This window comes from Eptesicus fuscus, chromosome 6 (assembly GCF_027574615.1).
Source record: "Eptesicus fuscus isolate TK198812 chromosome 6, DD_ASM_mEF_20220401, whole genome shotgun sequence".
Lineage (NCBI taxonomy): Eukaryota > Metazoa > Chordata > Mammalia > Chiroptera > Vespertilionidae > Eptesicus > Eptesicus fuscus.
Window position 1 is genome coordinate 79,543,992 of NC_072478.1, and position 24,260 is coordinate 79,568,251.

Genomic DNA, 24,260 nt, shown 5'->3' on the forward strand with positions numbered 1-24,260 from the left:
TAGCCACATGTACGTGTGGAATGACTTTCCCGAATGGTGGTGTCATTGGGCTGTACTTGTACCTCAGTTTCAGTAAATTTGCATAACTCTTCGAGGTGACCACCCTCTGAACCACCCAAAGTGAACTTTGTTTAGTCTTTATAGGCAAACTATCCTCATCCCTGAAATTTGGAGAAATTCTAGCATTTTCCACTTGATGCAGTAACAGACAAATAGAAAAGGTAATTTTATTTTTATTAGCAGTACTGAAGGGGAAGAGCAAGCCAGCTAAATAATTCTTTCTTTCATATCCCCCGTACTTGGCCTGTCATGTAGTAGGTACTTATATTGATGAATAAACAATATTAGGCTTGCCAATAGTATCCAAAAAGTAAACATAAGTTACGTGAATCTTTTAAAAAGAGATTGAATAACTGTTGAAAAGGAAGCTGCAATAATCCTGAAATGATCCTCTTCTTAGCAAGGCTGTTTGTGAGCTGACCTTTTGGCCTCATTTCATACTAGCTGCTTCAGCCATAATGAACCTGGTTTGTTGTATTGTTTTTAATCCTCACCTAAGGATATATTGTTGTTGTTTTTAAATTGATTTTAGAGGGGGAGAGAGAGAGAAATAATGATGTGAGAGAGAAACATCAATTGGTTGCCTCCTGTATGTACCCCGACTGGGGATTGAACCCAAAACCAGGGTATATGTCCTGACCAAGAATGGAACCCGAAACCTTTCGGGTTCGATCATCCTTTCCGTGCATGGGCCAACACTCCAACCAACTGAGCCACACTTGCCAGGGTATGAATCGGTTTAATTCCTCAAATGCATTCAGCTCTTTCTCACAGATTGTTATCTCTTGACCTGTGTATATATGCTTAACTCTCAGTTGTTCATCACTTCCTTTCAGAAGCATTCTTGACTTCCCTGACCTGTGGCCTCTACTTTGAGCTCACAGTACCAAGTGTTTCCTCTCTCTCAGCATAATTGCTGATGTTAATGTCTGTCTCTCTCACTAGCCCAAGAAGAAATTGTCTCTTGCTTATTACCATTATCTCGGTAGTGCCTGGAACCACTAATGTTGGGTCCACAGGTTTACAAAAACTGCAAACGAGATGATAGAACAGCACAGAACCAGTAATTCGAAAGCTTTTTTTAAGCCTAACCATACCCAAAATTGTGGGTATGAGAATCAAGAAAAATTGAGGGACCTAGAATATAAAATAAACTATTTACAAAGATCCTATTAAAAGGGCAGCTAATCAGGGAGTTAAAAAAAGACACATATCTTTAGAATAAGATCTGATCTCGTGTTTTTAAACTTTAAAGACAATTTATAAATTCCCAAGAAGGATAGGTAAGGATGGAAGGATGAGCATGGCATCTGGCTTTGACCATAAGATCATTTACAAGATGGAAAATCTGCATGTAATTAAGGGAATTTTGCTTTTTTATCCCACGTCTGACTTCTTAGTTTGAAGCAGAAAGAAAACATTTAAAGAACTTAGGGAGCTGAAGTGTCTTATGAAAAAAGAACCACAATTACAAAAATCACTGTGAAAAGCAGATATAAAATAGGTTACCAACAAGGAGAAGATTAGTAATAGGAAGAAAATCAGGGTACTGGAAGTGAATAGAAGGTCTATAAAGGCATGTAGCATTAAAAAAAAAAAAGTGGTAGCATGAAAAGCACTAAGAAAACTTGCTTGGCCAGTGTGGCTCAGTGGTTGAGCATCTACCTATGTACCAGGATGTCAAGGCACATTCCTGGTCAAGGCACATGCCTGGATTGCAGACTCGATCCCCAGTAGGGAGCGTACAAGAGGCAGCCGATCATTGAATCTCTTTAATCATTGATGTTTCTATCTCTCCCTCTCTGAAATAAATAAAAAAATATATATTTTAAAAGACCATAAAGGTTGCCTTAGTCAAACTTTCAGAAATACAAAAATGAATATAAATAAATAACAATTGCCTATCATTCCAGCCAGATATTTTTTTCTTGCCAAATTTTGTCCGTCTGCTGTTACTGTATGACTTAAAGTGTGAAAATCTTTTTTAAAAATATATTTTATTGATTTTTTTTACAGAGAGGAAGGGAGAGGGATAGAGAGTTAGAAACATCGATGAGAGAGAAACATTGATCAGCTGCTTCCTGCACACCCCTTACTGGAGATGTGCCCTGCAAGCAAGGTACATGCCCTTGACTGGAATCGAACCTGGGACCCTTCAGTCCACAGGCTGACGCTCTATCCACTGAGCCAAACCGGTTAGGGCAAGTGTGAAAATCTTAATGTACAACTCGGTGAGTTCATAGCATTCACGTAAACATGACTCAGTTCAAGATGTAGACATTTCCATTATCCCAGAAGGCTGTCCTTGTGCCTCTTCCATTTTGGCAGTTCTTGAACCTCACATAAATGGGATCATACAGTGTGGTGTCTGTTGAGTCTGGCTTATTTTGCTCACCTTTGTCTGTACTTGTTACTATAAGACCTCTTAGCTGCCCTCCCCATACACACACACACACACACACACATTATTGTATGTAATATTGTTCTGTTCTTTTAATTGCTGAGCAATTTTTTGTTATTTAACTACTAGAGGCCCAGTGCATGATTGAATCATGCACGTGTAGGGTCCCCTACACGCTTTCGCTTTTCGCGGTGGAGCTGGGTGCCTGTCCACTGGTGCCGGAGCAGACAGGCACCCAGCTCCCCCACTTTTGATGGTCCGTGGCCGCTGAGGGGGGCTACCCTGCTGTTGAGAGGCGCAGGGGGCGCAGGGTAGCCCCCCTCAGTGGCAGCGGATCCTGCCTCTCAATGGCCGGATAGGCCATCCCGAGTCCTGCCCCCCAGCCTCCCGCCGCCCAATCGTGGGCGTAGCGGAGTGATGGTAATTTACATGTTACTCTATTATTAGATAGGATACCATAATCTATCTGTTCTGCTCTTGGTGAACATTTGGATAGTTTTTAGTTTGGAGCTATTATAAGTAAAGCTGCTTTGAACATTGTTACATATGTCTTCAATGGACTTAGGCACTCATTTTATCTCAGTATAGATCTAAGAGTAGGGTTGCTGGGTCATAAGGTAAATACTGCCAAAGTCATGAGTACATTATATACTTCCAAAAGCTTAATTGTTTTAGCTTTCATATATAGATCTATGATATAGTGTGAATTATTTTTTGTTTATAAGGATGAGGATCAAGGTTCATTTCCACACTCCCACAAGAATATTGTGGAATGAACTCAAAAAGAGTCTGGAGGCTTTGCTAGAAATAAAGACTAAAAATTTATTCAAAGGTCAGGGTTTGCAAGCTGGAAATACAAGTAGGCAGTACCCAGAGTGTTTTGAAGAAGAAAGCTAAGAGTTCTTATAGTAACAAGTACATTCTTGAGATAAGTCAGTCCTGCCTTCTTAGCCTCTGGATTTGTCCGAGAGTGTAATCCTCTAGATGACTGTTGATCTGGATAATGGATGTCACGTGGTCTGGATATGTGAGCATTCCTTCTGTAGTCCTTTAGTGGGTAATCGGGGTTATCTGGAGGTTTGCTATATAGCATATCAGTATTTATAGTAAAGAAACTTGGGATCATGCTGAATATGTAGCTTTAAATTTTTTCTTAAAATTAGTATTACATAATGCTTCAAAAACAAATCAAAATGACAGCAAAAGAACTATGTAGATGTACTATAATTTAACTCTTTTCTCTTGTTGGATATTAAGGTATGTGTTTTTTTCTGTTTTCTGTGTTTTTCTTCTACTTTGTCTTTTATAGTGCATGCTCTCTCCAAATTTCTGATAATCTTTGTCCATTTATATATGAGGTAGTAAAAAGTTGATTAGAAGATCTGTGTATACGGCCTTTACTGTGAGGTGACTGGGCGAGTTATTTCTTGGAATCTCCTCAGCTTTTAGTTATCAATATTTTTTTTTTTCCATTGGGGCTCTTTAGTTTTTCCAGGGGAAAATTCCCCAGTGTGCTGCTTACAAATTCAATGCCAGGCTACCAGGTAATTTTAAAATAATAACGGAAAATACTGTTCTTTCCTACACCTCTACTTTGATGAGGTTTTTGATAGTGATCTTATCTCTATGGACCACTTTTCCAAATAATAGTTACTGCTTTTCTCATTGTAGCGTTGAATATCTGCTAATCCTGTGACTGAACATGTCTTGAATGGGATCTTCGGAGAGCAGTGGTCATGCAGTACAATCTATTAATGGATCTTGGCTGCTACTCCATTTGCACTGTCCCTTTTTGGAGCTATGATTTGTCTTTAATGCTACAATTTCTACTGTTTACATTGGATCCTTCCAGTAGGACTTACATTTCACCTGACCAAATTTATAAGGGAAAACGTTCATATTACAAAGTTTAGTATCATACCTTAAATTAAAAGCTCATTTGTGTCTTGGTTATGTTAAGTGGTTTGTAACTAGACTGTGTTAGTGTTAGGTAATTTTTTATGTTGCTTTGTTCCTGTACAAGCTTGAGAATAATTGATTCCCATCAGGGAGGTCCTGCTTCTCAAAAGGACTTTGATCCCAGCACAGATGCTGTTTCTGTGACTTCTGCTGTTCTCTTTCTCTTACTGTTACTAAGGGAGGATATGGTTGTTGTGTGGGCAGCCAACAAAGTCTGTTAATTTAATTCAGATTTTTCTGAGGATCCTTACTTAATGGCTATCCTGTTCTTCATGTAGAGTCATATAGAGTCACTTATTTGATTGCATGTTATGAAAAAGAATTAAGTAAAATTTAGTAAATACTAAGTATTTACAAAATTAAGTATTCACTGAGTATTTAGTAATACTCAAATAGTAAGTTTTGTGTATGAGACTGTTCCCTTTATTAACTTATTATTTAATTAAGGATAGAAGAAACTCAAATAGGTAAAGAGTTTAATAGCAATACTAGAGATGGGTAATAGTACACGGCAGCAAGATGACAGGTATCTCCCTGTTCATCCAGTGTGGACTTTGCATTCCCCAGTAATGCTTTTCCTCTGGAAGTCATTGTGTTGGGCACTGTGGAAATGAGATGCTGGCCCTGCAGACTAGAAGCCCAATCAGGAGAATGGTTAACAGGCTTGGAGGCTGGGAAGCAATGGCCTCCCTCACAGAAGCAAGCCACTGAGAACAGGAACCTATAAACACAAGTGGGGGTTCCTGGTGAGCCGATCCAGGGTCCCAGGAGCCTGGATGGTCAGGGGAGATGCTCAAGCATCCTCTGTAGATAGCTCTGCCCCTGTCCAGTGATGACTGAGCACGCTGCTCAGCTGCTTAGAGGTATGGGTCCGGGGGAGCAACCAGATCACCCAGTGCCCAGGGCGGTGGCGGCAGTTACACGCTTTGGTCGGTCATTGCTGGCAGTGCTGCTTGTTAGAAAACCCCGTGTGGCCCAACCCTGTTTATTGGAGGACGGCTAGTACTGGGTCAGCGTCTGCTGATCTTATAATTAGTGCTGTTAGACTTTGTGCTTTTTTTAAAGAGCTATCCAGTCACATTTATGGACATTTCAGGCAATTAAAACACAAAATAATATCCTGTTCTTCACTCAACACATTTATTGAGGGGCCTGCCTTGTGCCAGGCACAATGCTAAGCTCTAGGGTCACGGTGATGATTCAGAAGAGACCTGATCTCTGCTGTCCCAGCCTACAGTCTAGTGGGGAAGTCAGACAAAGGCTAATAAACAGATACGTAAGATATTTGCCAGTTATGATGGTGAGAAGGAAACAAAGTAGGCAGAGCTGAAGCTTTTCAAGAGGTTTGAAATACTTTTATGGCATTTTGTAAATGATCTCTTGGGTTGAAATTCGCTTCCTAATGATTTCCACTGATTAAATGCAAATAATTTTTATTCTTTGTCTTTTAGGTATATTCTGCAGTTCCCTAATGAACCCAGGAAACCCTCCGCCGTATTCGGGCCCTGGTCCGACGGCCCCGTACCCACCTTATCCACAACAACCAATGGGGCCTGAGGCCTACCCTCCAGGACCTATGGGAGGACCTTACCCACCTCCCCAGGGGTACCCCTACCAAGGATACCCACAGTATGGCTGGCAAGGCGGACCTCAGGAGCCTCCTAAAACCACAGGTATGTGAAGGGTGTGTGTATAGGTGGATATGTGGGGGCGTGTGCGCAGTCCCACGTCACCAAAGGAAGTATTTGCCAGTTTTCTTTGGCAGAGAAGAAACTCTGGCCTTTGTGTGCCGTGGTTGACATTCTCAAAGCTTGGTGAGTGCTTAGGGTGGCTTCTTATTCCTGAAGGACTTCTTTCTCAGGAAACCTGAGTCAGTTCTGCCTACTTTCTTGATTTCTCTTGTTCCCTGTGGGGCTGATGACTTCCAGGCCGACATGTTTTCTGGGCGCACCTCCTGGAGCACTGGTGGGGGAAAGGACCAGTTGGCTTTTTGCTCTGGCCGTCAGTTTTGTTTTTCAGGTTTAACCTGTTGGGATTATTTTATCTCAGCTTGTTGACCCTCAAGTCATCCTGTTGTCCCTACTATTGGGGTTGGTTTTCTTTCCTAACATGTTTTCATAATTCTGTTTAACCTGCTGGCTGAGTTCTCAGCTGGCTTGTGAGTCCTTGTGTGCTGGAACAGTGCTCCTCAACATTTACTCTGCACACTAGTGCCAGTCCATGAGCAGCTACTGGGCTATGATGAGATAAGCACAGAAAGTGAGAGTAAACATTTAGAAACCTTTAGAGCAATTTGATATTTCCCTGACATTCAAGCATGTGAGCTTGCATTTTATAGAAGTATCAGTCTGTGAAGGGTTACAAAGGAAATATCTTGAGAAGCACTGTACTAAATGTCTTGGTGACTGCTATGACTCTCAGAACCTTTGTGGAATAGTTACTCTCTTACAGCTCTTTCAGCTTAATTTTTATTGAGTGCTTATTATGTGCTATGTGGTCTCATAAGAGCTTTATATATACATTAACATTTAATCCTTGCAACAATCCTATGAGGTTATTCCCACTTTACAGTGAAGTAATTGAGGCACAGAGTGGAATAATGATTTGCCCGAGGTCATCCAGCTAGAAGTGGCAGATCCCAGAGTCTAATTCGGATAGTTCAGCTGAAGAATCTTGTACCTGTAACTTCTTGCTGTACTCTTGTCTCTCTCCTGTCTTTTCTGACCCACATTCATCTGAATTTAGGGCCTTAGGCTGCCTCTGAGATTTTCCTAAAGCTTATCCCCTTATTAATCAAAAGTAGTAACAGAATCAATGGCTTATTTTATTTCAGGATTTGAGGATTCTTAAGAATGGGTGGATTCCAAGGAAGAAAAATATGTTTGAGGAAATTTACACTCAATATGGAAAAATAATACTTTTATAGTGTCAGATCAGAGGCTGTGCTAAGATTGAATAGATGTTCATACCTTTAAAAGATTTGGTTTATCTTGAAGGAAAGCTTTTACAATCCAAGATTCTGTTTTGCTGTAAGTTTTAAATAGCTCATGCTCAGAAGAGTGCAGGAAGTATAGCCAGTAAAATCAGAGTATTTGGCATTCAGGTCTGTGACATCAGAGGGGGGTTTCCTGAAAATAAATCTCAGTTTCCGGTTTTCTGCTTCAAGACAAGGTAACCCTGTGATAAATGAAAGAAGGCAGACTGAAATACCACATAATGTATGATTCCAGTTACGTGCAATTCAAGAACAAGCCAAAATAATCAATAGTGGTTTACTCCTGGCTATGGAGTAGGGGGGGAGGGTAGGGTTGGTTATTGATTGGGAAGGGCACAAGGGAACCTTCTGGAGTATTAGGAATCTTCTTTACCTTAATCTGGGTATAAACATTCTTCAAGCTGTACATTTACTATTTGTGCACTACCTTAGATGTTATATGTCAATGAAAAGAAAAGTCAGCCTAGCATTTGGGTTACCCAATAGATTCAGCCCAGTGCCTGCCTGGTGTTATGTCTTCCATGCATAGCCCACATGGTCTATAGTGTGTAGGCCCTTTCTTGACCTGTATTGTTTATACTGACTGTAACTAGCATTCGATGGATATGGAACTTTATAGAGCTTATCTAGAATAAGTGCTTCCTGGACTTGCAAAATATACAGACTTCATCTTCTTTCTTTACCTTTGGTGTTATTTCAGCCTTTTTGAGAAAATAATATCTTAATTCTTCTTAGAGTGAAAAGGCTCTGTTTATATCATCCTATATAATAAAGAGCTAATATGCTAATTAGAACGGATGGCAGAACAACCTTCCAGAACAACCAGTGGGCAGGGGACGGCACTTCGAGGGCCTTAGGCGCTGCGAAGGCCTACTCTTGCACAAATTTCGTGCATCGGGCCTCTAGTTATTTCATAAATGCATTTGAAAGCTATTTAATGTCCTTTCCTTTGGGATTTTTTTCTCTGTTATCTCTTTTCCCCTCCCTTCACATGGCCCTTCAGTGTGTCTGGCTTGGGCCTCCTTACAGCGTGACAGCCTCAGGTAGTGGGCTCCTTCCATGATAGTGTGCAAAAGTGGAAGCTACCAGGCCTTTCTTAAAAATTGTTTTTAATTAACTTCTAATTTTGAAATAATTTCAAACTTACAAAAGCATTGCAGAAATAGTACAAACAACTCTGTATACCTTTCACCCAGATTTCTCCCATCATCACGTCCATCACACTTTTATTGGTCAAAGCAGCCACAGGTCTACCTAGCATGTGGTCTAGGGAAAGGCCACATTGCAAATGCGTATGGATTGGGAGACCGTTGGGAACATACCACAAATCCCAGTGGTGAGGATGAACTCCTGTTCAGTGGAGCATCTAAAGAACAAAACTTCTTCTAGGTTCTTGTAAAAATGTCATAGTAACAGACCGTTTAAAGTTAAAAATTAAACACAACAGTATCTCCAATGTCATGTCAGAAAATAGGCAGTCTGTCTTGTTAAGGAACATTCTGTGAATTGGTTAGAAAGTCATGAAAGAAGAGGTTTTTAATTCTGTCATCAAAATTGAAATGACTCCCACTCAGATACCTTAAATCATCAGAGGTGGGAGAGGCCTTAGATGATCACCCAGGTTAATCACCATTCCACGCTCCTAGCAGATATCACTAATCAGTTGTGGCTCTTTCTGCTCAGCCCAAATGTGGCTTCAGCCACTCTGAATAGGCTTGAATTGTTAGGTAAGAGGAAACCATTTACTATTCCTGCTAGGCTAACCTCCTTTTTTTAGAGATTCAAAGTGAAGCCCAGAGAGGCTTAGTGAGTTTTGGCTTGGATATAAGTCCTGATTCCAAGATAAGTACGTATTTCCTCCGATGCCTTGCTGCTATAATCCAGCACAGATTCCGAAGTGATTGTCAAATACCCACCAAAGGAAAACACCTCCTTTTCAGCAATTCCTTCTCCTATTTCCCTCAGCCCCCCACCCCCACTCCTACCCCAAAACCCTGTTAATTACAGCAGGGCACCAGTTTCCTAGTAAACAGAGTTAAGTGGAGTATGAGCAAGCTGGATTCAAACCCCGGGAACCCTAGGATCTGGCAGGTTACTGAACCTCCCTGTTTTGGGTGTGCCTGCTTCCCCTGTCAGCTTCACGAAGGCCGTTGTTTCTCTCCTTCACCTCCGCTTCTAGAGCACCTGGAACAGTGCTGACACAATGTTTATGCTCAGTAAATATGTGTTGAATGAGTGGCAGTATCACTATTTCGAAAGGTGGCTGTGAATTCATGTTAGGTATCTGGTCCCTTTCCCTTGGGACCCTTCCCTTACTAGCTAACTCTTTTGAATCCAGACACTGGGTTTTATACATGCTCTTCTGGGTTAGGACTGCAATATCTGGCAACATATTGATTTAAAATAAAACAAATTCTGCCCAGCTGGTGTGGCTCAGTGTTTGAGCATCAACCTGTGAACCAGGAGGTCACTGTTCGATTCCCAGTCAGGACACATGCCCAGGTTGTAGGCTCGATCCCTAGTAGGAGACGTGTAGAAGGCAGCTGATCAGTGATTCTCTCATCATTGATGTTTCTCTCTCTCCCCTCTCCCTTCCTCTCTGAAATCAATAAAAATATTTTTTAAAAAATAAAATAAATTCTACTTCAACTGAGTCCTTGGGATGCTCCCATGGAGACCAAAAGCCCAGTAGGCCTTCGCTTGGGTTTCGAGGCCTGTAGATAGGGAACTAAAAGTGACCCTATTATGGTTCTTTGTAATTTGAAGAAGCAAAAGCAGAGCGCCTGTTCCAGGGTCACTGGCCAACCAGTAAGAAGTTAGGAGCGGCTTCTCCTTTAGTCCACAGTCACCGATGGAGGGGAGGGGGAGAGTGGCATGTTTCTCCTGCACACTTTCTTGGTGTCTGACAGTGCTCTTATCAGTCAGTGTGCGGATAGAAGAGGAAAGAATTTAACCGTCTGGCATCTCTGGCTAATTGGCTTGAGGTATGGAATTACAACCTGGCTTGTTTGAGCCTTTTATGCCTTTCTTCATCAGAAACTCTGATCAGGCATTTTCATTGCCTGGGAAGCCTCTCTAGCATAGAGTCCAGCTCAGTGCCGTCTTTCTTTGCCAGGTATCAGATGACAGAATGTCCCAGCAAGGACGCTGCATGGTGCCACCAAAAGCCGCATTGGCTTAGGAATCTAGGTTTAGTTTCTCCGGTTCCCTGGACTTCTGTTTCCTTATCTGTGAAACTGGGATTACAGGAATGTGGTGAAGAATAAAGTAATATGTACAGTTTATGACACTTCGACGGGCATTGAGGAAGTTAGTAACCTTTCGCAGCTCACAACATTTTTCTGAATTTTTGCTTGTAGGTGGAAGGAGGTGGTGAAAACAGGAAGTTCTCATGGGGAAGGTGGGGAAGACAGGGACTGAGGGTCATTCCTGATCTACCCTGAGAATTCCCACTGGCCTGAGGCAGCTGTGGGCAGCCCCAAAGTCATCCCATCTACTGTCATAGCCACATAACTGGCCTCGCTCCTCTAGCTCTTGCCCCTGCTCTTTTCTACCCAGACCCGATTAAAGGCCAGAATTTTTGCAGTGACTAGCACAGTTCTCTATGAGTAGGCTGCCCCCCTTTCATCCCCCACCTTACAGAACCCAAGTTTGTGTACCTGATGCTTCGAAAAGCCCAAACTCAAAATGTCAGAGTTTGGAGTAAGGAAAAGTTTATTGACCAACTGAGAATCTGGGAGACTTAATAGTGCCTCAAATCCCTCTTATTCCCTGGACTAGGTTAAGGGTTTTTAAGGAGTTAGGGGGACCAAGTGTGCCAAAGGCCTGGTGGGGCACGTTTTAATTGGAGGACCTTGGAACTTGGCATTTATGGTGGGGGAGTCAGCACTGGATCTTCCTGGACAGTGGACCCTTCACTTCCGAAAGGGTTCCGTGTTCAGGTTCGGGTTATGTCCTGGTCCTTTGGTGTATGTGTGTGTGTTGGGGAGAGGGGTGTGGGGAGGATGGGGACAGGTGGTGTAACTGGTTCCAGGTGCAGCTGGAGGCCAAAGTTCTCTTCCCTGCACATGCTTCAGCTGCATGACCTGCAGTTTTGGTCTCTTGTGTCTGAAAAACAACTCGGTGTCTTGTTAAACAGGACAGGACCATTTGCAGCTATTTCTGTGGTTACATCTGCAGGCTCTACTCCATCTTCACAGACCTCCTGTCCACTCCCCAGGCCGCTCGCCCTGCTGGGCCTTTGTTTTTGCCTGTCCCTTTCCCTCTGCCTTTTGCTTGCCTCAGAAATCTTTGCAGCTTTTTGCCCTGTCTTGGTTCTTGCTCAGCTATTACCTAGTCAGGGAGGCCTTTCATCCACCTCCCTACTCCCTCTGCCCCAACTTGGCTCTCTCTGGCCCTGTGCTTCCCCCCCCCCCCCCTTTTCCCTACTTACCATGCTTTACGTGTTCCTTGGCTGCCTTTTTCCTCCCACTAGAATATAAGCTCCTTGAAAGCAGGGACTTTGGTATGTTATTCCACTACTCAATTCCAAGGAGTTGTTGAATGATTGTGACCCACTCCCTCCATCCTCTGCCTGCACGGGTATCTTGTGAGGCATTCTCCTTCAGGCCTTGGGTTCCTTTTCCTCCTCATCGCCTCTGTCAGAATTCTGCGAGTGGCCCTAAGGAGCTGCTGCTAACTGAGGTTTTGCTGTGTGTCAGGCCTGTGCTGAACACTTACATCCTTCATCATTTACTTAGCATGAGGGCCCCAAGACGTGGGTCTTATTAAAGAGAGAGTTTACCCAAGGTCAGAGCTGGGCAGTGGCAGAGCAAGCCCATGATAAGTGGTATTATCCCAGAGTTTACAGATGTGGAACTGGAGTCTCAGAGAAGCTACAATGCCTTGCTCATGTTCCCCCGGTGTCTGACCCAGAGCCTGACATGCTTCCATGTGTCATGTGGCCTCCCATGGATGAGTAAAAATATTTTACAACATCATCTTCCTTTTTCCCTTGGAAACACCACTCACTCGTTCAGTAATTGCCAGTTAAGTGCTCTCTCTAATTCAGTGCCAGGCACTAAATATGTTACCATTTCTACTTAGATCTTATTCAGGTGCTCTGTGTACACTATCTTATGTAATCCATACAGCAGTCCTGGTAGTTTCCCATGTTAGAGATGAGACTGAGATTCAGAGAGATGAATTAATTTACCTAAAGTCAAGTAGAAATTCGCCGAGCCATGAATTTAACCCAGGTCTGCCTGATTTCAAGTTGTATTCCTAACTTTTATGCTCTTTTGTATTCCATTAGGGAATATCCTTAAAATACTTCAAAATTAGCAATAACAAGCATTGGTCACAGCAATAAAGAAGGCAGGCTCTGTGAGTAGGAGGAGTTCCCTCTGGCGACACTCAGTTGCAGCTCTTCCTTCTCACAAAAGCAGATGAGGCTGGTCTTGAGTAAGTGTACTGGGCTCAGCACCAACCTTGACTCTCAGTCCACATACGTGTGAATTCAGGCGTTAACTTGTCAGGTCTGCTCAGGTAGGCCCAGCGCTTCCTTAAAGTCCCCCTGGTGACTGCACTAGGTCTCCTGGACCTGAGGGTCATGAGGACACTGGGGGCCTGTCGGCTCCTAAAGATAGGCTCAGGTTGTTCATCTTCTCACACAGAGACACAGACTGTTTTAGTCAAATACTTTATGCAAAACATTCTCTTTTGCTTTTCAAAAGCGTTGGCCTGCCCAGCACTCAGGGGTAATGGAGTATGAAAGGCAACTACTCTTTGCAGGTCCAGTTTACTCAGCTGACCGGGGGAGGTGCCCGGCGCCTGCTGACTGGGCCGGGCTGGGTTGGCCAGACCTGGCTGGCCTGGGGAAACAAGTGCTTGAAGTCTTGCCCTGCTCACAGGCTGGTTTGCTTCTTTGTTCTTTGTCCCCTTGCATCCAGGTGCAGCCTGGGTTTTCTGCTCTAATACTACTTTTACTCAGTTTCAAAACATAACACACACATTCCCTTCACTTCTCACAGCAGCTTTTAAAAGTTAGGTTGATATAAACAATGAGGAAATTGGTTTGGTGGGCAAGAAAAAGAAGCCTGCTTCGGGTAAAGGGCATCTCAGGGCACTGGAAGGTGCGGTGGGCTAGAGTAGGTCAGTCTCTAGGATTGGAGCCCAGACTGTAGTGTTGGGCCCTCCCTGTGAGTGTGGGGTCACTTAGGGTGGCAGGGATCTTTCCTAGGACTTATTCTTCCAAATAATGATGAGGCATTAGCTGGCCGGCTCCAGGATCTGTGCCCAGGCGGTGTGGCATGGCGCCCATAGGCACCTGGCTCCTGCTTCCCAGTGGTCAGTGTGGTTAGCCATGGGGAAGAAATCTTTATTCTGCTTATCTTGTGGCTCCCCAGAGTTGAGATGTGCTGAAATGTGGGACATCATGCCAGGATTGGTGTCCGAGTCACCAGTGAGGGCTTAGCCTGGCAGGCATAGCACAGATGTGGTGACCAAGTCCAGCACGATCAGGGGCCGGAAGAGTGACTTCTCCAAACATGACTTTCGAGGCTCTGCTCTACCCCAGGCTGCGACTCCCGGGTTACACCACAGTTCTCGGACAAAGGAAAGGGGCCACATTTTTATTTATTTTAAATATATTTGTATTGATTTCAGGGAGGAAAGGAGAGGGAGAGAGAGAGAGAAATATCAATGATGAAAGAGAATCATTGATTGGCTACCTCCTGCACTCCCCCTACTGGGGATCAAGCCCACAACCCAGGCATGTGCCCTGACCGGAATCAAACCGTGAGCTCCTGGTTCATAGGTCGACGCTCAACCACGGAGCCACGTCAGCCAGACAGGGGACCTTATCTTTAAAAGAACTTTTAAAATTACAGAAATATATCTTATAGGATGTAAATAATACCCATAATTTTGCTATCCAGAGTTAGTTGTCAACATTTTGGTATAAATCTTTGGTGTATGTTTAGTTTTTTTATGATGCAGTCCCTTTTTGAAGTTCAACTAGTGTGTTAATCTCTACCCATGGGGTATATTTACAGCTGGTATCATGCTACATGCGAGTATTATTGGGCATATTTTGTTTTCTTCTTCATTTTAAATTCATCAAGTCCGGGTCTCCTCAGCAGCATCTCAGCCTAGAACATGCAAGTCCTTGCCTAAGGAGCGGTGATCACTGCTTATTGAAGTGTTCGTCTCAACACTCCTGATCATGTGGGGTTTTCTCTCCCCCACTCTAAATTATTCTTGTTTTTAAAAACCTTAGTACAGACTTGGTGTGGTGAGCACACAGTACAGTGTACAGATGATGGTTGTGGAATTGTGCACCTAAAACCCATATAATTTTGTTAACTAGTGTCACCCCAATACAATAAAAAGGAAAAAAAATCTCAGTACAGTGGAAAGCTCTATAATTTAGCCCTTTATCTAGTTTATGGAATAACAGCAACAATAATAGCTATAATTTATTGTTTGTTTTGTGCCTGGCAAAAAGCTAGCTGCTTTTTGAGGAGTTGATCCTATAATCTTTATAACAGTCCCAAGAGGTCAGTGCTGTTATTGTCTCCTTTTTTGCTTAACTGGACCAGGTATAGCAGGTGTAACCCAAGCCCAGCACACCTGATGGAGAGGATCTGGCTCCTGCCCGCTCAGCTGAACTCACAGGCAGGTAGGGATGGGAGACCCTCAGGGACAGACCAGTGAGTGGATTGTGGCAGTATTTATGGTCTGCCCGGTTTTCTGCTGTTCCAGACTTGCCTTGGCTCCTTGAGGGAGTGGCTCCCTCCTCCAGGAAGTATTGACTTTCCTGTGGACTTATGGGAAAGCCTTATCAGCTCGCAGCCAGGAAGCTTGCTGCTACCAGGGCTGTAACCCTTTTGGCTTTGAGAGGCCAGTGCTGCCCCCCTCCTTTTCCCACTGCTGGGCTCAGTGGCTTTTTCCTCATTCATCACAGGTGTCTTACAGGTTCAGGCTGGGATGCTGATTGGCAAAAGTGGCACACTCCATACTGATGCCTTTACCCATCCTCAGCCTTTTAGACTAGAGCTTCTGAATCTGGAGAAGGGAGTAAGAACCCCCCCCACACACACACACACACACACACACTCACACTCCACACACAACACACACACACACACACTCACACTCCACACACACACACACACACACTCACACTCCACACAACACACACACACACTCACACTCCACACACAACACACACATACACACACACACGCACACGTGCACACACACATGCTTCTTCTAGGGATTGTTCCTGGGGTTTGTGTGGTGATGTGAAGAGCTTTTTCCTTGGGGTCCCCGGCATCAGACCCTTTTCCCAGGGACACACCTGCTTAAAGCTCGTAAGTGGGAGACAGCCTAGGAAAGACTCTGATGATGCATTTCCTTAAGGGAAAAATCTCAATTAGACTTTTTTTAGTAGCGTCTTGGCTCCTTCTGAGCTTTTGATTTACCTTTGAAATGAGTTCATTTGGTAACCTAGGAGACCTTGTCAGCTGGAGGATTTTAGGGAGACCGTACAAGATTGTTATTTGAGTTGTTCTTAATGGGATAAAAATAGATTTTTGCTTTAGGGGGTGTGTGTATAATGGGTAGTTTATAAAGGATCAGTATCCTTCTCCCTTCTTTCCCTCCGCACCCCCCCCCCCCCTAAAAAGCCCTGTCCATGTAGCCTTGGGCAGCTGTGGGTAACCATGAACTCCCAAAGGCTCCCAAGGGTCCCCTCTGGAGAAGGTGTCTTCTGTGGCTGTGGGGTCCCCTCTCTCTGACCCAGGCAGGCTCGGGACCCTGAGCTCCCTTTGCTCTCTTGATGTTCCCTAAGACCTCCTCTAGTCAGACTGATCCCTTCTGGATAAAGTGATGGTTCAGATACCGGGGACTGCCCTCAGCCATTTCAGGAAGGTTCAGAATGAGCCGAGAGCTCTTGAAGGGTTTCAACTGGCAGAAGTGGGAGTGACTCCCTTCCTTAAGAGCTTAAGGCTGACAGGGTCTTCATAGTTTTAATCAGTAATGCTTTGCTGTTGCTTAAGAAAATAGTCAGCTAAGCCCATGTCTACAGCCTATTTACAAGACAGGCCAGAAACAGCTTTTCCAACTGCGGTAAAAGGTGCATGAGAGATTGTTCATTCAGTTGTTCACTCATTGGTTAATTCATTGATTCCACATCTCTTGTATGGCAGGTCTACTGAGTGTGCCCTTTGCAAGACTGGGGGCTTAGAGTGGAAAATGACACTGGAGTCCTCAGCATTTTTATCCAGGTAGAATCAGGAGCTAAGGGTTCAACTTAGAGGTCAAAAGGAATTCTGAACAGTATCATTCCCTGTTCCAGCAGGGGAGAAGGGTGGTGAGGAAGGGGGTTGGAGAAAGGATTCTTGGTGGTCACCAGCTCCAGCCTGCTATTGGTGGGCGTAAGTAGTTAGGATGGCTGTGTGCTTGTGACATCATTAGGAGGCAGTGCCCCTTGCCTTCCTAGGTTATCGCCCAGCAACCTGGCATCCACATGGAGTCGGGCTCAGGCAGTACTTAGGGGAAATAAACGCCTCTTTCACCCCATTTCTATGTCTCTTGTTCAGTCTTTTAAAAGACCTCAATTCATTGTGCAGAGTGAAAAATTGTGTATAAATCTCCTACCACCTTTACATAATACCCATGTTGCTTCCGGGTATCTCAGCAATAAGGGAGTCCTGCCTTCTGTCCTTTAGGTCTCTGTCTTGGGAGTAATAACAGCAGCTAGCGCATACTGAATACCTGCTGTCTACTCATCACTGGCCTGTTAGCTCATTAAGCCCCTGAAGAGCCCAGTGAGGATATAGGTACTATTATTTCCCCATTTGACAGGTGAAGAAACTGAAGCTGGGAGAGGTGGTCATACCCTCAAGGTGGCATTGAGAGAGGACCCCAGGGTATCCAACGCTAGAGCCACCTCTCCCCATCTATAAAGTGTTCCTAAGAGACATGGACATGCTATGCCCAAGATATTGGGGTCTGCTTGTGCTGCTGTCTGGGGAGGGACACTTGACTACCGATGACAGCAGGGCTGCAAGAGTGTGCCCTAGTTTGTGTCTGCCCGGCTTCCAGTTTGCTGAGAGTCCCTCTGTTCTCCAAACCGGTGGTGCTATATATAAACCCATCACTTTGGGCAGCTACACCCAGCTCAGTGGGTGGGGAGCAATGCAATGCCTTCTGTTATTTCTGACACACTGGAGGCTCCCGAACACCTGCTCCACCTCCACGGCTCACCCCACTTAGTTTCCCACCATAGGGTTTTCATCACAAGGATTAGCCTGTTTCTTCTATTTCTTTTTTTTAAATATATTTTTTTTATTGATTTTTCACAGAGAGAAAGGGAGAGGGATAGAGAGCTAGAAACATCAATGAGAGAGATACATCGACCAGCTGCCTCCTGCACATCCCCCACCGGGGATGTGCCCGCAACCAATGTACATGCCCTTGACCGGAATCGAACCTGGGACCTTTCAGTCTGCAGACCGACGCTCTATCCACTGAGCCAAACCGGTTTAGGCATGTTTCTTCTATTTCAATGGAAAGATGATTGGTCGGTCATGATGTTGGAGACTTTCTTCATTTTCTTTATAAAAAGTATTTTTTTAAATTGATTTCAGAGAGGAAGGGAGGCAGAGAGAGATAGAAACGTCAATGATAAGAGAGAATCATTGATCCGCTGCCTCTTGCCCGCCCCCCACTAGCGATGGAGCCCACAATCTGGGCTTGTGCCCTGACCGGGAATAGAACCATGACTCCCTGGTTCATAGGTCAACACTCAACCACTGAGCCACTGAACCACTAAAGTTCATGGAGCTTTAGTGACAGGCTGACTAGAACTGGTCTTGTTGACCATGGAAGGGAGTTGCTTCCCTAAACTCTGGCCCTGTCTCCCAGACCGGCAGAGTTCTAGTCAGAGTCCTACAGGCCAGGCACCCCTGTCTCTTTCTCCACTGGGGAAAGCTCTAGCTTCACATTTGTCAAATGGCACTCTCAGTGGGCGACGTGGTGGCTTTCAGGACCCTTTGTCATTGGCTTTGGGCGGCTGTTGGCTTGTGGCAGTGTTACTGAGGAGCAGGCATCGTTGTAGGTAACTTGGTAGAGCCCCCCCCCCCACCCCCCCACATTCCTTCCAAGTCTATAAGGATGACCTTTGTTGCTCAGAAATGGTGGGCAGTGCGCTGCGGGAGTAGAGAGCACAGGAGGGGACACTCCTTACAAGTGAGATCTGCCTCGAGTCACCTCCTCTCCATGTTTGTTGAGAGTGGTCACCCTGTCCCATTCTTGACCTTAGAACTCACCTGCACCAGGCCTCCAAAACTGAGGTGCATTTAGGTGAAAACACAACTATTTTTACTGTCGTAAAATTAAGCCTGACAGTGGAGGAAGAAAACAGCCTGGGGTGTTTTGCATAAATATATCTGCTAGAACTGTTAATCAGTAACACAGGAATCTGGTACGTGCTGGAGCCAGTTGTGGTCTGTATACCTAAGATAACAACACACTTTGTGTTCAGTAAAAACGATACGGCAATATTTGCCTTATTAAAAACTCAGGGGGTGCTGTTTGAACGAGACTCCTGAGGCCGGCGCTCGGTGTGAGTCAGACTAATGTTGCCGATAACAGAGCAGCCTGTGCCCGTCTGTGCCTGGACACCGATTGGTAGAACCCAGCAGCTACCTCCTTGGTGATCTCTGCCCATTTGGACAAGTTCCAAAGGACCAGCTCCCCTTAAAGTAACCTCTCCATTTCCCCCTGTAATCCAGCGCCTGAAAACCAGGAAAATAATAGTTTTTCTCATTTCTGTTTAGTCCCAAAATCATGACAGTCGTCTTATATTCAGGAGCCATTCACTGACACTGGGAATTTGTTAATCAGCTTAACAATAACCCACAACCATCGGACCAACTACAACCGTGGGACCAACTGACACTGGGAATTTGTGGTTCCTGAGTCTATTTCTGTTCTACTCTTGCCTTTTCTCTCATTACTGTTTCCGTGATTCCAAGCATCTTTCCTGCTGCTCAGCAGGATATGAAATAACAGCTCGTGCAGTAATCACTGACACCACTGCCCCTCCTTGGGGCAAGGGAGTCAGGCCATGATGACTCTATCAGTGAGAAGCCAGGGCTGTGACAGCCAGGGCCAATATCATATGATTTCCATTTCTGGGTGAGCCACTCACTAGCCATCGTTTCTTTAAATTTTCTTACATTAGCTTAAGGGAAGAGAAAGGAGGACAGAGCAGTAATAAGATTGACACTCCTCTCTTCTTAGCTCTCGGTAAGGATCTGCCCTGATTTTTAATCCAGTTGTGTTTATCATTGGTCCCACCCAATGTGAGCTTCCTCAATAGGTCTCTAGCTCTTTTTCTAAATGGTCTGTGAGCTGCCTGAGTTGGGAAAGATGCCTTTTATTCCCGGAATCCCCTGCAGGGTTGGCTGTGTTATGAAAATGAGAAGTGATCACGTGAGCAGGGAGAGAGCCTGAGCTAAGTGTCTGCAACAGCAGCTTGTTTCTCCTTCAGCACATCCGGCTTGTGAGATAGAGCTGGAGCAGTCTGGAAGAGTCTGCAGCAGGAGGCAGGTGGGCACACAGGCAGGCAGAGTGGATTTTTGGATGACGAGGATGTGCCTGGAGCTGGCTGGAGTCCAGGCTGGCCCCAGGAGACTGCAGGATTGATTCAGGCTCCAAACCGAAGAGATCTGAAACTGCTTCGGAACAGAACGTCCCTGAGCCACCGGCATAGTTTTGCCTGCTTTTGAAGCTCGGCTCTGGTGTCTTTCCTCCCTAGCTTGTTGAGGTACCTGGAATCCTCGGGAATAAGCAGAGTAAACAATGTAGGGTTTTTGTGTGGGAGGTAAAATATTGATAACATAAAAGTTATCATTTTAACCTGTTGTTTAATCCTCACCTGAGGGTATTTTTCCATTGATTTTTAGTGAGTGGGGAAAGATAGAGAGAAACATTGATGTGAGAGAGATACATCCAATTGGTTGCCTTCAGCATGTGCCCTGATCAAGGCTGAGAAACTGAGATATATGCCCTTAACCGGAATAGAACCCGGGACCCTTCAGTCCGAGAGCTGATGCTCTCTCTATCCACTGAGCCAAACTGACTAGGGCATATTTTTTTTAATCTATTTTTAAGTATACAGTTCAGTGGCATTAAGTAAGTACATTCACATTGTTATGCAACTGTTACTTTAATTTTCACAAATTAAAGCTCCATACCCTTAAACAATAGCCCCCATCCCAAAGCCCTGGCAACCATACTTTCCGTCTATGAATTTGACTGTTCTAGGAACCTCCTATAAGTGGAATCATACAATATTTGTCCTTCTGTGTCTATCTTATTTCACTTAGCATAATGTCTCGAAGGTTCACTCATGTTGTAGCTTGGGTCAGAATTGATTATTTTCTTTTTAAGGCTGACTAATATCCCATTGTATGTATAGACCACATTTTGTTTATCCTTTCATCCATCACCGGACACTGAGTTGTTTCTACCTCTTAGCTCTTGTGAATATGCTGCTATGAACATGGCTATAAAAAATACCTGCTTGAGTCCCTGCTTTCAATTCTTCGGGTAAGAGTTTTAAATCACAGGAGCAAGGTGTCTTTGAAGGTCAGTTTCTGATGAATCACCCTTCTCCATCCAGGGCTAGACTTGCAGACTGAAAGTCAGCTTTACTCACCATCTAATTTTAGACTCCAACGTAACCACAACTGGTCACTTGTAACATCATATTTCATTTTGATATTTGATAGGCTTTCACAATGTTACAATTCCAGTTTTACACATTACCTGCCATTGACAATACTTAGTTGTGATTGTGGGGCACTCAGAGGTGGGCATGGCACTAGACAGTGCACCTTCGTCCAGCTGGCTGCTCTAGGGGTTGTAGGCTCTCACTGACTCTGCCCCTCCTGACGCAGTCAGGCTGATCTTTGATCTTTGGCCTTGTCCCCAGACTAGGGTCTGTCTTGGCACCTGAAACCCTGAGCCCACTGACAGCCGAGGCTGAGGCCACTCGTCTTACACTCGTGCAGCTTTGTGCAGGCATGGTAGTATCCTCTGTGTCTGCTGGTTCTTGTCACCTGTTTTCATTTCATCTAGTTCTTACACAACAGTTTTAGCATAATTAGAATTATATGTAATTTTTTTCCTAGGGAAAGTGAAATCTTTTCTCTGAAATAACCTTGGCATTCGGAGTTGCCATAATGTCTGGTTTTCCTTGCATCAGCTTAGAACCAGTCGTAGGGCCCTCAGGAATTGGTAAGGTGTACACACCTGGGGGTAATGGGCTTTTGATGGCCTCAGCTGTCCTGTCAAGGGTCTCTCTACCTCAGGAAAAGACCTCCTTAGGCCAGTGCCCCTCTGTATTTGCCAGACCAGTTAGGAAGTGGAGATGGCTGGTTGTGAAAGTCTTACCTTCATGGGAACATGGTTATTTTCTGTGTTAATTTCTTATTGGAAATTCTCCAAACCCACAAATGAGCCAACTCCAACCTCTTCTGCATAGCCAAGGACAGTCGCCAGTGCCCCGGTAGACTTTGAGCCCATGATACAGTGAGGACCAAGACCGTGTGCCACACGACCTTGTGAGTCCCTGCCACTGTAGCTAGCTGGCCCTGGCTGGAAGGCTTTGGGGGCTGCGTGCTGACTGCCACTGCATGCTCCTAGTTCCCGTCCACCTCGTGCTGCCCTCTGTGTGCCTCAGGCCCTGCAGGGCAGCTCACGGAGAAGACTTGTGCCCTGCATTTGGGAACTCCTAGTCGAGTTAAGGCAGTTAGAAACCCTAGAGATAAACCAGCCATTTCTGAGACAATCCTGTTTTCTTATTCTGTTCCAGTGACACAGGAATGAAAACCTTGCTGGCATACAAAGGGAAAGCCTCCGGTCCTCACCCCCAGCTCTGACCTGGGCGCTCTGTAAAGTGTACTGTGCTGTAGCCTGCCCTTTTCATCTGAAGACTTCCCTTGGGCCCCCTCTGTCTCAGTGCCGCCTTCCTCTTAAGGACTGCTTGATGTTCCTGAGGCTGTTTCAAATGATCGTAATGATGGTGCGGTAGCAGCAGCTCAGAGTCAGAAAGTTCTTGATGGGCTGGCCTCAGTCAGGAGGGCCTCAGAGGAGATGCCGGGAGCCTCTTGGTGGCGAGTACTGAGGAGGAGGAATCCTCTACATTTTTCTTCTCTTCTCAGGCTGACTGTTGCCTTCTCCTACTGCTTGGGCACAGGGCTGCAGGGGCCGGGAGGGGCGAGGATAGGATTCAAGTGATACCTTGTTGCCAACCATTTTAATTTCTTTGGAGCTTCACTGCAGACACCACTGTCAACCCCACTTTTTAAAGATCAAGACACTGTCAGGGAGGTGAAGGGGAGGCCCGAGTTGGGGGCAAGCTGAACTGGATGGAGCCTGAACCCAGCAGGAAGAAAGGGGTGCAGATGAGTCTGCGCTGGGATGAGTGGAGGAGGCACGAGTACATGCTTAGCTGTGGCCACAGTTTTAGTTCCCGGCTGGTTGCCTTTTGGGGGTTTGTTGTAGATGCAGGAGGATGAAGGGAGGAGTTGGCCAGACAGCAGATCAGATGCTTCTCAGGGGAGCAGAAAGGTCTGTGTCAGGTGGGGAAAGCCTTTCACGCAGTAACCCAACCTCGGCGAGGTTTCTGGCCTGGGCCCTGGGAGGGTCCCACTAATGAATCAGGCAGCTGTTCCTAGAGCCGACATGGAGAGGGGCACTGTTCTGCCTGCGGCAGGAGAGCCATTCCTCTGGCAGGGCGAGGAGGACAAGGTTGTTCAAGGGGTGCACAGCCAGATCCTGGAGGCGGGCTGGTGTCTCTGCTCATGGGTGTCAGTGTCTGTACGGGGAAGCTAAGAAATAGCAGATGGTTTAGGCAGGTGCCTGTGAGGCCCACTGAGTGGTTTCCTGCTGGGGTGAGTGGCCACCAAGCCTGGGGTACCTGGGCCTTCAGTGATGGGCCTGGTAGTCAGGATGCAGGTCTGTCTGTGGCGCTTGGGTCACAGCCCCTGTGTTGCTGTCCTGTTTGTTCTCATGCTAGCTAGGTCCCTCTTCTGTCCCAGGCTCAGTGTATCAGCTCCCTGCCTCCTGCCCTGGGTGCTGCTCTGTCCTGAGCCCTGTCTGAATTCCCAGAGTCATACTTCTCAAAGATGTGACCATGTTTCCCCAAACCTGAACCTGGGTTCTGATGCCATGTGGTTGGTTGAGGCCAAAGGCAAGGTGAAGGGACTGTGTATGTGCATGCACAAGCTGTAGTGAGGGCAGGACCTTGAGTTCCTGGCAGTTCCCCTCCAGCATGGGTCTCCTGGAGGTGGGCTGGCCCTGTGTTATCGCTTCCAGACAGTGAAGGCCCCCGCTGGTCTCACAGGCCTTTGCTCCCAGAACAGCCTGTGACTCTGCCTTCTCACTTCTTGTTTATTTCTGAGGCTTCTCCCCAGAGTCCGGGTGAGCCCTCTTTCTGTCTGCCTGTCTGAATCTGTCTACAAGAGGCCTGCTCTTTACTCAGTCAGGGAGGGGTCTGCCTAAAGGGTCATTGTCATTTGAATAACAGTAATAACATCAATGAACATTTATTGACCGCTTTACAATGTGCTAGGCACTGCTAAGTGTTTTACATGGTGGCTCTTAATTTTCCCAACAACCCTGTGGGATGTATATTACTAATGTTGCCCCTATTTTACAGCAGAGGACACTGAGGCAAAGAGAGGCTGTCACCTGCCAAGGTTACATGGCAAATGAGTAGATGAGTCTATTAAATCCAATTTGATATGTCTGATTAAAATCTCTGTTCTGAAATCCTAATTGTGGTTT

General features: G+C 45.3%; 1 protein-coding gene across 1 annotated transcript in view; it reads left to right on the forward strand.

The window, feature by feature from the left end:
• The window catches only part of CYSTM1 (cysteine rich transmembrane module containing 1), a 42,166-nt gene that overhangs the window by 7,236 nt on the left and 10,670 nt on the right, over nt 1-24,260 (forward strand). Inside the window, exon 2 of the mRNA XM_028147289.2 lies at nt 5,872-6,093. Coding sequence (XP_028003090.2) covers nt 5,892-6,093 — 202 coding nt within the window. The 5' untranslated portion in view covers nt 5,872-5,891. The remainder of the gene's footprint in view (nt 1-5,871; nt 6,094-24,260) is intronic.